This window comes from Corythoichthys intestinalis, chromosome 22, assembly GCF_030265065.1.
Source record: "Corythoichthys intestinalis isolate RoL2023-P3 chromosome 22, ASM3026506v1, whole genome shotgun sequence".
NCBI classification, from domain to species: Eukaryota; Metazoa; Chordata; class Actinopteri; order Syngnathiformes; family Syngnathidae; genus Corythoichthys; species Corythoichthys intestinalis.
The window spans coordinates 6,401,969-6,414,808 of NC_080416.1; the positions used below are offsets into that span (position 1 = coordinate 6,401,969).

The 12,840-nt window shown below is 38.3% G+C and overlaps 1 protein-coding gene across 1 annotated transcript in view; it reads left to right on the forward strand.

Moving 5' to 3' along the window:
* The first annotated feature begins 8,320 nt into the window (after window positions 1–8,320).
* ripor2 (RHO family interacting cell polarization regulator 2) overlaps window positions 8,321–12,840 on the forward strand; it is a 60,788-nt gene continuing 56,268 nt past the window's right edge. Inside the window, exon 1 of the mRNA XM_057827573.1 lies at window positions 8,321–8,454. Coding sequence (XP_057683556.1) covers window positions 8,394–8,454 — 61 coding nt within the window. The 5' untranslated portion in view covers window positions 8,321–8,393. The remainder of the gene's footprint in view (window positions 8,455–12,840) is intronic.

Here is a 12,840-nt window from a genome sequence, read left to right on the forward strand (position 1 = left end):
GGGCTGTCACCTCTGTCACTCGGCTGCTTTGTGTGTACGTGTGTGGGGTGGGCGGGTGCTTGTGTACATGCACTGGCTTCCTGTTCTACACTTCCTGCGCCAAAACAAAAGCATGTATCACAAAACCAAAGTCAACATTTAAAACGCAAAACACTAGATGCAGGCGTCGTTAAGTCGAAATCGCGTAAGTCGGATCCAGTGTAATCCGGGGACTACCTGTACAGTGGTACCTCGACATACGATCACTTTGACACACGATCTTTTTGACATCTGACATAAAATTTGACTCGCCATTTGTTGCTATATCCAATGAAATGCGACGATTTATGACAGCACCGCAGTTTCTTCGTTTTCACCGAGGACAGATGCACGGTGGATTTTCGTGTGAGAGAAATCAACATGGGTTCAAAGTAAGTTAGTGCAGGTGGTAAAAAAAGGAAAAAGTTGATGCTTACCATTGAAATGAAGATGGAAATGATAGAAAAATATGAGCGTGGTGTGCGCATCCGTGAACTGGTTCGACAATATGGCCGTAGAATGTCTACAATCTCAACGGTCTCTTTATAAGTTAAAGTGACAATTATTATTGTGGTAACATCACCAAAGAAAAAGCCAAGCTTTGTCAAGTTTTTTAATTATTTCAGAAATTGTGCAACACAACATACCTACTGTCAGCCGGAGTTGACACCAACAACAACAGGACATTAAAAGTGAAAATAATCTCTACCGCACCTATGTCACTGTCACGTCAATAACGCGGTGCGTTCAGGTACAGCACGCAAAAAACACCCGCCACATTAGAACCCGGTTTGTTACATTATTACAGGAATTATTATCTTATTATTCCGATTTTTGATTAAAATGTATTTGTTTTTCTTTGTCTAATTGCCATTTGTAATGGTACCAGCAGTATTTATTAGGATTTAGTGTAGGTTTTCGGGCTGTGGAACGAATTAATGGAATTATAATGAATTTTTATGGGGAAATTCCTGCTCGACATACAACCATTTCGGATTACAAACAAGGTCATGTAACGAATTAACTTTGTATGTACAGTGGGGCAAATAAGTATTTCGTCAACCACCCATTGTGCAAGTTCTCCCACTTGAAAAGATTTGAGAGGCCTGAAATTGTCAACATGGGTTGTAAACCTCAACCATGAGAGACAGAATGTGGGGGCAGGGCTGGCCCAGGCCATTTGGGGGCCCTAAGCAAAATAATGCAAAGGGGCCTGTATTTTTGGCCCACCATTTCGTCACAGTATACTGTGAAACCCAAGATTGCAATCCAACCCATACGTCCATATTTTGTATATTAATCAGATTTTGTTGCACTGTATACTTAAAACTTCTCACTCCAAGTGATTGTCAATACTTACAGTAGTTAGTGCCAAACCTTTTTCTAAAAGAGGAAAGAAAGCAGTTAAGGAAGAACTTTTATTTTTTAAGCTTGTAATCAAGTATCAAAACTCACAAAAGTCAAATAAAGCAAACTGGAGTAAAAAAAACCAACAACCCCCCCCCCCCCCCCCCCTAACCCTAACCCCCCCCCCCCCCCCCCCCCCCCAAAAAAAATAAACAATTGCCAGATTGGGGGCCCCCAAGTGGTCAGGGGCCCTAAACAGCTGCATAGTCTGCGTATAGGCTGGGCCGGCCCTGTGTGTGTGTGTGTGGGGGGGGGGGGAGAACCCCAGAAAATCACATTGTTTGATTTTTAAAGAATTTATTTCCAAATTAGAGTGGAAAATAAGTATTTGGTGACCTACAAACAAGCAAGATTTCTTGCTGTCAAAGAGGTCTAACTTCTAACGAGGTCTAACGAGGCTCCACTCGTTACCTGTATTAATGGCACCTGTTTTAACTCATTATCGGTATAAAAGACACCTGTCCACAATCTCAGTCGGTCACACTCCAAACTCCACTATGGCCAAGACCAAAGAGCTGTTGAAGGACACCAGCGAAAAAATTGTAGACCTGCACCAGGCTGGGAAGACTGAATCTGCAATAGGTAAAACGCTTTGTGTAAAGAAATCAACTGTGGGAGCAATTATTAGAAAATGGAAGACATACAAGACCACTGATAATCTCCCTCAATCTGGGGCTCCATGCAAGATCTCACCCCGTGGCGTCAAAATGATAACAAGAACGGTGAGCAAAAATCCCAGAACCACACGGGGCGACCTCGTGAATGACCTACAGAGAGCTGGGACCACAGTAACAAAGGCTAATATCAGTAACGCAATGCGCCGCCAGGGACTCAAATCCTGCACTGCCAGTCCCCCTGCTGAAGCCAGTACACCTCCGGGCCCGTCTGCGGTTCGCTAGAGAGCATATGGATGATCCAGAAGAGGACTGGGAGAATGTTATGGTCAGATGAAATCAAAATAGAACTTTTTGGTAGAAACACAGGTTCTCGTGTTTGGAGGAGAAAGATTACTGAATTGCATCCAAAGAACACCATACCCACTGTGAAGCATGGGGTGGAAACATCATGCTTTGGGGCTGTTTTTCTGCAAAGGGACCAGGATGACTGATCTGACTGAGAAAGAATGAATCGAGCCATGTATTGAGAGATTTTGAGTGAAAATCTCCTTCCATCAGCAAGGGCATTGAAGATGAGACGTGGCTGGGTCTTTCAACATGACAATGATCCCAAACATACAGCCATGGCAACAAAGGAGTGGCTTCGCAAGAAGCATTTCAAGGTCCTGGTGTGGCCTAGCCAGTCTCCAGATCTCAACCCCATAGAAAATCTGTGGAGGGAGTTGAAAGTCCGTGTTGCCCAACAACAGCCCCAAAACATCACTGCCCTAGAGGAGATCTACATGGAGGAATGTGTCAAAATACCAGCAACTGTGTGTGAAAAGCTTGTGAAGAGTTACAGAAAATATTTGGCCTCCGTTATTGCCAACAAAGGATACATAACAAAGTACTGAGATGAACTTTTGGTATTGACCTAATACTTATTTTCCACCATGATTTGCAAATAAATTCTTTAAAAATCAAACGATGTGATTTTCTGGGTTTTTTTCCACATTCTGTCTCATGGTTGAGGTTTACCCATGTTAACAATTACAGGCCTCTCTAATATTTTCAAGTGGGAGTACTTGCACAATTAGTGGTTGACTAAATACTTATTTGTACCACTGTATTTTTAGTTGCAGTTCATGTTTTTTGCTTAGTTTGATAATTCTCCTCTTGGCCAGAAGAGGTCCTCCTAAACTTTCTTTTAATCTTCATGTGCATCATGTGTTTCAGCAGTTTCTTCATTGTTTAACATATGTAAGTAGTATTGCACTGATTTGTACTAAAACACTAGCTTGTCAGTCACCTATCAATCATTGCTGCCCCCTCACGTGGCTGTTAAAACCTTGATATTTGCATGTAACATCTCACTCAATGGCAACAGGAAAATTCTGCATGGGTGAGAAAAGGAAAAAAAATCACATTAGTGATCATTTGCCCTCTCCCAGTCCAGATGGATTAGACGTCTAGCGCCGTCAATGGCAGCCAATGAGTAAAGAGAATACAAGAGCAGGAAGTTGTCATCACCAAACAAAAGAACAATAAAATAACTTCAATATGAGCTGCTAATTGGTTGAAAAAGCATCTGCGTATCATCGAGTCTGGAGTACAATCCAATTAGTTCGACGCTAAACAGATTAGCTCATTTTCCCGCTAGCGTTTTTTTTTTCTTATCTCGCTTTGCCACGACTGTAAAAGTCATGCAGTGTTGTCACTCTGACTCCATTCACATCAGCGTTGCCAGTTTTTGGTCTTTGTGAGATCGCAGCAGTGGTCTGGAAGTCTCTTTTGAAGGGGTCTTTGTTAGTGTGTCAATGAAAAGATGACAAACGCGGTTGACCCAGAAAAGAAGGTCACCGTAATGTGGAAGAATGGTTCCCGCAAGACTCAAATCAGGCAGAAAATGCTATTATGTACGTAATTACGCTGCAAATGGTGGTTTGAGGGCATTCGGGTTAAGGTTTTAGTGGTTAGTAGTCAAAGTTGGAAGGTTGTGGTTTCGGGCCTGAAAACAAAGTGAAAAAGCAAGGAGTGCATGCCAGTCATTATAGTGAGTGATGTCATCATCTGGCACTAGGGTGGGGTCAGGAAACAAACAACTTCCTGTCCCACGCCACCCAAACGCATCGCAACACCTGCAGAAAAGGGAAGTGAAATTTTTTGAAAGCGGACGTAGAAGGACGCTTGGCCAATAGCTAATAAATGTAATCATGAAAATAATGAACAATGTTTTAAAAAATGATGATGGAAAAAAGTGGGGAGCTTACAAAATGTTTGAATTAGGAAAAAGACAACAGAACATGATTTAAGTAAATCAAGCAAAAGAGGAACCAATGTAACAGTATTGAAAAATTTAAAAAGTGCGCTTTGGAGAAAGAGAAAAATGAAGAAGATAAAGTCAACAGTACATCTAATGCGTAAATGAGAAAACAGGAAGTGGAACAGAGCCATCGTGGCCACTCGTGTGACTTTCTGCTCTAATGAGCGCCATTGTGACGCTTCTTCATCACGCATGGTAACGTCCAAAAATGGGAACACTTTTATGTGTGTTGGATATAGGCCTGCCTGAACGTGTGTGTGTTTTCTTCCCATCTGTCCTGACCTCCCTCACATGTGTCCTTCCTGGCATAGCAGGATGTTACTCCATCCAGAAATGACCTACATTTTAATATTGCGAGGGAATAAAGCTAGCTTATATCTATCAACAACAGGGTTTCCGCGGGGTCTTAAAAAGGTTTTTTAAGGGAGCCTCAGACTTAAAAAATTGTTCTCTTTCATACTAAAATATGTTATTAGAAACACATATATTATTGCTAGGGCTGTCAAATGATTAAAATTTTTAATCGAGTTAATTACAGCTTAAAAATTAATCGCAATTCAAACCATCGATAAAATATGCCATAATTTTCTGTAAATTATTGTTGGAATGGAAAGATAAGACACAAGACGGATATATACATTCAACATACAGTACATAAGTACTGTATTTGTTTATTATAACAATAAATCAACAAGATGGCATTAACATTAACATTCTGTTAAAGCGATCCATGGATAGAAAGACTTGTACTTCTTAAAAGATAAATGTAAGTACAATTTATAGAAACTTTATATTAAAACCCCCTCTTAATATTTTCGTTTTAATAAAATGTGTAAAATTTTCAATTAAAAAATAAACTAGTAGCCGGCCATTGGTGATGTCAATAATTACACAATGCTCATGGGTGTTGAAGCCCATATAATTAGTCGCACCCAATCACCAGCAGAGGGCGACAAAACTCCAAAAAACACAGGTAACAAGTGGACATTGCACTGTGCTGTCATTTTAATCTGTTTGAGCTGGGCATGTACATAAATTGTGTCAAATATTTGAACGTGATGAATTTAAAAAATTTATTACCGCCCGTTAACGTGATAATTTTGACAGCCCTAATTATTGCCATTGATTTAAAAATCTATAATATTTAGTACATATTTTGACCAACAGAGGGCGCCATGTTTGATGCGTGCAATGGGTGATGACGCTGTTGGGCTGGACTGGGCGAATAGCTGTGCTAGCTAGCAATTGAAGCTAGTTTTACGACTGGCATGATTTTGTCACCTTCTGCTGCTGGTCACATTGTTTTGTTACAGAGCTGTGGGATGAGTTCCCAACATTGTACCTTTATCCAATTTCAGCTCATCAGCAGTGTCTTTCAACCGATCCTAGGCGGCTTGCCGAGATATTGACTTTCTGCCATTTGACAGTTTGTATATCCCTTTGTTGCTAGTTGCATCGTTGCCTTGTTTTTTTTTCGTATGTCTTCCTCTCACCGCTGATTTCAGTCAGTTTCAGACAGTTTTTTTTGTTTTTTTCAATTGAGCCCGTCCTACTGTTATGGACCCTTTTTGTGTCTCCCTTTTCGCGATCATGTGTTTTTTGTGTGTTCGATAAACCCTTTTACACAATCCTTATGTTATCATTGTCTGCCTGCTGTCTGAAGTGAGCTGCCTTTTCTAATTCCATGGTCAAGCCAGCCGCACTATCTTTTCAGGCTTTACTGCACAGACAGATGACGAATGTGGGTTGCGTTTGCTTTACTAGGAAAATTCTGATTAACGTCACGTAGAGATATAGTCCTGTGTTCTACGCACTCGTCTGTTGCACGGGAAACGTGGGTTTGAATCCTGCTGAAAATGGTCTTTGAATTACTTTTGCTGCTTGTTTTGTAAAATATCGACAGTGCTGTCCTGCTCATCACTTTTCCGCTCGGGTTCAAATCGGAAGGGCGGACCCGACGACATGTTTATGTAGCTAACGAGTGACATAGCGCAGCGCCAGCCCAGTGACGTCATCGCCCAAAGTGCATTGCGTCGTCAAAAAAAATGGCAACCTCATAGTTAAACTAATTTTTCAAATTTCAGAAAACTAAAACATTGAGGGGTTTGAATATCAGATTATTATAACTCGTATATTTATCTTTTAGGAACTACAAGTCTTTGTCCTTGGTTCCCTTTAAAAGAAGAAGAAAAGTCAAATCCAGTAATTTGATTTGAAGGCCTTAAAATGTCTAAATTCTCATAAAAGGTCTTAAATACAAGTTGGAAAGGCTTTAAAAATCTATTGATCGACTTTTGAGGATGCGATAACGTAACTACAAAGCGGAACTACCTGTGCTGCCTGTGTGAGAATTTATCAAACACAAGCAGGTTTTGCTTTAGCGGAGAAAACGCAACAGAACTCATTTAAACTACTGTAATTTTCACACTATAAGGCGCACCTGACTATAAGCCGCCACCCACCAAATATGACACAAAAACGGCATTTGTTCAAAGATAAGTCGCACTGGAGTACAAGCTGCAGCTGTTCTCACTGTATTATGGGATATTTACACCAAAAGATAGTAACTGGTAACACTTTATTTGACACTTATGACAGTCATAAGACTGTCATAAGACCAAATGAACCACCATGATGCTTTGAACCAATTAGCTGCAAAACTTAATTGCTTCAAAAAGCTTTATTTGGCCATCACTGCTCCCTTGGTGGAGACAGTCAACCTCTGCTGCCTCCTGCTGTCGTTCAACATGCCTCCTAGCATGCATTGCAGCGCTACAGATGTAAATAACAATCAAAATTCATGTTCGGTGGTAATTATTTCTTCACTTACTGTTCCAATTGTTTCATTAATTGCTAGTTATGGTATTTGGTAAGACTATTTGACAGTGGCGCCATAAGACCAATTAGACAATCATAACTAATTACCTAATAATAAAATAATTCTAAATTAAATTCTTTTTAAATTTTAAATTATTATAATAATGAAATTATTATAGAATATATAATATATATATTATATATAATATGTATATTATATATGTAATATATAATAAATAATAATTATTAAATTAAATTTTTAAAAAGTTATTTTAAACTGTTATAAGTTAATAACTAATTAACAATCTGCATTTTGCCTCCAATTCTCCTTCAACTCTTTTGTACATTTTTGGATGGTATCGATGAGAAAATAGGTCTTACTATTATTCAGTATGGTCTTAAAAAATGTCTTTAAAAGTCTTAAATTTGGCTTGGGTTAGGTATTTGAGACACTACCAATGGGAAAAACCATTGGCAGTGTATCAAATACTTGTTTTCCCCCACTGTATATCCTTTGTTGTCAATAACAGAGGCCAAACATTTTCTGTAACTCTTCACAAGCTTTTCACACACTGTTGCTGGTATTTTGGCCCATTCCTCCATGCAGATCTCCTCTAGAGCAGTGATGTTTTGGGGCTGTCATGGGACTGTATATACTATACTATACTATATCTACACTATGTTTTTATCATTTTGGGTACAGTATAAAATAATTTCTTGGCACCTCCATTAAATTAAAAAAAAAAAAAAAAAGTTTGTTGACCTAAAAATACTAAAAATAAATAAAAATTGGGTCCTTAAACAAGTTTTTAAAAAATGATCAACCCCAAAATTGCATTATTGTGGCAGATATTTAGATTTTCAATCTGCAAAAATGCATCTTTTCAGCACTTTTTGTGAGTTGAAATTATGTTCACACTTTAAATAAAATCCACCAAAAAATAATATTAAAGATAATTAGTTTTAGACCCCAAAAGTTATCCTGAGTTGTCATCCAAGACAATTTCTAGATTAAAATTAAAATATAAAGAAGTTCAGCAATGCTTCAAAGTGTCATCCCCTTTTGTGGTGCCAGTCACCATTGTCTCATGCCCGTCGTGCCCGCCTTGCCCTTTGCCTCAGTGACAAAAAGACAATTGTGGAGGCAAGACAATAGCAACCAGGGGCGGAAAAAGCACTTAAGAAAAAATATTTAAGAGGGGAAGCAGTTGTCGGCGTCTTTCTTGTTGGTGATGCAGCGCCGAGTCAAGACCTTAAACCATAGCTGGAGAAAGCCATATGGCTACTATTACAGTATGTATTTTCATTTCCATTATTACTAATCCAATACTAACATTTGAAGTTTGAACATAGTTTTTCTAATGCACTTGACATGACAGTTCTCTACCGCAACGCAAATATACACTCTGAATGCGCAACGTTCCAATTTCATCACTTTTTGTTGCAATTTCCTTTTCATGCTGTGAAAGTTGCTCAAGATGGCTCACCCCTGCTGTCCTACACTTGCTTTTTAAATTTAATATTAACTCATTGACTGCCATTGACAGCATTAGATGTCAAACTGGGACGACTGGCATTGATTGATCATGTTTTAGTGCCTTTGATGGTTATTGACATGCAATTCATTCGGACTATGACCGTCAGTGGCAGCCAATGACTTTTAAAAAGAAACACATGGTAAAAAAAAAGTGCAGCCTGAACAAACTCTGTTGAAAATAAGCAGACTTAAGACTTGACGCCAACTCGCGCCAGCCATGATAGTCAAAATGGATTGGATGTCTATCACTGTTATTGGCAGCCAATGTTTACTGATGACATGATATTATAACTGATCAAAAAGTAGGAAGGTTGTCGATGTATTTTCAGTTTGATTTTGTCGTCAATTTAAAATCTTTTAAAGCAAGTCTTTCACTGTCAATGTAGGCTAATGGGTTAATCAACTACCTCTGTAAAAGACTGCAACCTTAGCGTGTAAAATATAAATAATACTATTTTATTTCTTTGATAATTAAAAAAATATTTATGTATACCCTAATTTTCGGACTATAAGCTGCTACTTTTTTGCCTTCATTTTGAATCCTGCGGCTTATAGTCTTGTACGGCTTTTTTGTTGATTTTTTTTTTTTTTTTTTTGGGTTAACAGTTAACAATTTATTTGACAGCGGAGTCTTAAGACAGTCATAATTATGACAATATTATGTCACTATTATGGGCATTAATGAATGCTTATGACATATGTCATTAAGTATCAACTGGCAAATTATTTCACTAATACAAGACGTGCGTAAAAACGCGTTACATGTACTCCGTTACATTTACTTGAGTAACTTTTTGAAAAAAATGTACTTCTAAGAGTAGTTTTATTAAGCCATACTTATTACTTGAGTAGATTTGTAATGAAAAATTGCTACTCTTACGCCGCTACTTTGGGCTACATGAGTCGTTACATTTTTCCTCTTTAACTAGATTTTTTTTTTTTTTTTTTTTTGCTAGCGATGCTAAGAGTAGCTCTACCGATTTCACCAATGAGAGGTCGGAACAATAATCACATGACTCCATTATATCAATCAGACGCAAGCTTGCCGTTCTAGCTTCACGCCTGCCTGTTCAATCATGTTGTGCCTTTAAAGCATCGTAAACAATGTAGTATTTGAAAAGTATTTGATAGAGAGTGTGGCTCTCAACATGACTCAAAAGCGTGGATTTTACCCAGTTTTTATTTGTCACCGATTGACCATAGAAAACCGTAGATATGATCCTTTTAATTTCAAAATACCGTAGTAATTATGAAGGAACTCTTCATTATTCAAACTAGGAACTATTTTGTCCACCAGAGGGCGCTCATGCTCTTTGGACGTATAATGATTCATTTATGTACCGTATTTTTCTGAATATAAGTGGCAGTTTTTTTTCCATTGTTTGGCTGGAGTTGCAACTCATACTCTGGAGCACATTATGTGTGAAATTATTAACACATTATTATATCATTTCACATGTTATTTTCACACTAAACCGCAAGAGGGTGGTCAAGGCCTGTGTCACAACATTGACGGTTAACTTATGAAAACAACTCAGAAGGGCTGAACAAAATGGCACTGAAAAGAAAATCATATTCTGCAGATAACAAGCTGCAACTAGTAAAATATGCATTTGAAAAGCAGCATCGAGCAGCAGAGAGAAGGTTTGGAGTTGGCGAGAAACTTGTCAGGGACTGGTGAAATGAGGTTACTCTTACTGAAATTTAAAAAAAAAAAAAAAAAACTAGAAAACTAATAGCTAATCATGGGCTAAGAGCTAGGTGGCCTTTCAAGATGACGTCTGTTCTTGGTGTCAGATTTTATCAAATAAATTTCCCCCAAAAATGTGACTTAGACTCCAGTGCGACTTATATATGTTTTATTCCTCTCCATTGCGCATTTTTTGGCTGGTGCGAGTTATACTCAGGTGCAACTTATAGTCCGAAAAATACGGTAACTGTTTTTTCTCTAGTCAGAATTCAATTTTATTAATTTTTTTTTTTTTTGTATTTATTTGGCTTAATGTGGTTATGTTATGGGTTATTGTACATGATCATTATTACCCCTATTGTGACATGGAAGAGGAAAAAAAAAAAAAAGTGGGGGAAAAAAAAGTTGAAGTTAAAAAAAAACAGTGCCCCTAAAGGGACATTATAGCAACATTTTGTGCTCAGAAAAAAAAATCCATTGTTTGAAAAAAAAATCCAACAACAAATATAAGCCAACTACTTTTTTACTTGTACTTTAGTACATTTTTGGGGTGACTACTTTTACTTGAGTAATAATATTTTGAAGTAACACTACTCTTACTTGAGTAAAATTTTTGGGTACTCTACCCACCTCTGACTAATTCTCCATTTAAATCCAGCTCGGATCTTTTACATCCATTCAAAAGTGAGATCATTTGCTGGATAACACAAAATGACATCTGTCATAAGCATTTATTAATGCTCATGGCAGTGTCATGTCATAATTATGATGGTTTTATGACAGTTTTATAGCGCCACTCTCAAAGTGTTGCCAAATACCAGCGCTAGCAATTCATGAAACAACTGAAAGAGTAACTGAAGAAATAATTAGCACAGAAAATAAATTTTGATTATTTACAGCTGTAGTGCCGCAATGCATGCTAGGAGGCATGTTGGACGAAAACAGTGTTGACAGCAGGTAGGTTGACTGTTGGCTGCCGCAATCAAAGTGTTACCGGTAAATATCTTTTGGCGTAAATATACGATAATACAGTTAGGACACCTGCAGCTTATAGTCAAGTGCGACTTCTCTATGAACAAATGCAGTTTTCGTGTCAAATTTGGTGGGTGGTGGCTTATAGTCAGGTGCGCCTTATAGTCTGAAAATTAAGGACCCTCACACTCCAATTGCATTGGATGTCCATCGCTGTCCATTTGTCGAAGAAAACCTTCATATTAAACCTCGAACTCTCGACATTCTGAGTCTAAATGAGCCTCACGTCTTCTGCCGGGAGCGAAAATGAGTTTGTAGCAAGTTTTCCCCTGAGAGGAAGTCTTAAGGAAAAGTGCTAATGAAGGCCTACTTTCTATTTCCACTTGCTCCAATAGGAAACGACTCAGGAAGGCACGCAAAGATGAAACGTGATTACGAGAAAAATGCCATTTCTGGAGAAATTGCTCTACCATGAGTTATTCGGTAGATTTTTGGTCACTTCCTTGTCAATTACTTTCACTTCCAGTACATTCTGGATCATTTCCTTTTGATTTTAGGGCATTTGCAAGTCATGGAAGTGCTACCTGACTTTAACTGTTACCCCAATTGATCCCTACAAAAAAGGATGTGTTGGTTTTTTATGCACACAAACTGTCATTGGTCACTTCCTGTTGATTTGAGGGTATTTCCAGGTAACTTCCCATTGGTTTTGAGGGTCACTTCTTGTACCGAGACCAGTTTTTTTGTTTTGTTTAGTTTTTGTCAATAGTAATGACCAACAATGGATTTCTTATACAGGTCTGAGTTGAAATTCAGTAAGAGTGAAAGGAAACATTGAAAGTTGAATGTGCCATTGTAAATGAATGGATTCATTGTTTTGCAATTATAGTTTGGCTAGGCTTGTGACTTACTGTATGTTTTTTTACACTGAGACAGCTGTGAGATTGTTTTGTTGTTTTCGCTGTAGTTATCCAAAAAACGGTAAATATGATATGTTAATAGTTACCTACTTAGCCTGTTGTTCACCGTTATACTATTATTAAAGTTTCATGGTTGTTCTTGGTTTCTGCTAAATTAAAAAATTGCCCCCCCCCCCCCCCCAAAAAAAAAATGCGACTTATACTCCAGTGTGACATAGAAATATTTTTTTCCTCTTCATTGCGTATTCTTTGGCTAGTCCGACTTAAGTCCTTTCCAGACATACGCTTAACTCCGGTTATATCCCGGTATTTAAACGCGTTGCCCTTATGTCTGAAAGCTATTTCCTGGGTTGACTGACACTGAAATGACACTGACATTAACCAGGTCACGTCCTAGTATAATGTACGGGACTTTACCGGGTAGCGTAATGTTTGAAAGCAGCCAGTTGAGTCCCGGGTCACAGCGTGAAGGCCGATGACATATAGATCATGGCGGGCCGATTGTCATTTCCTCAAGCGCTTTGAGCGCCTTGAAAGGTGGAAAAGCGCTATATAAGTAT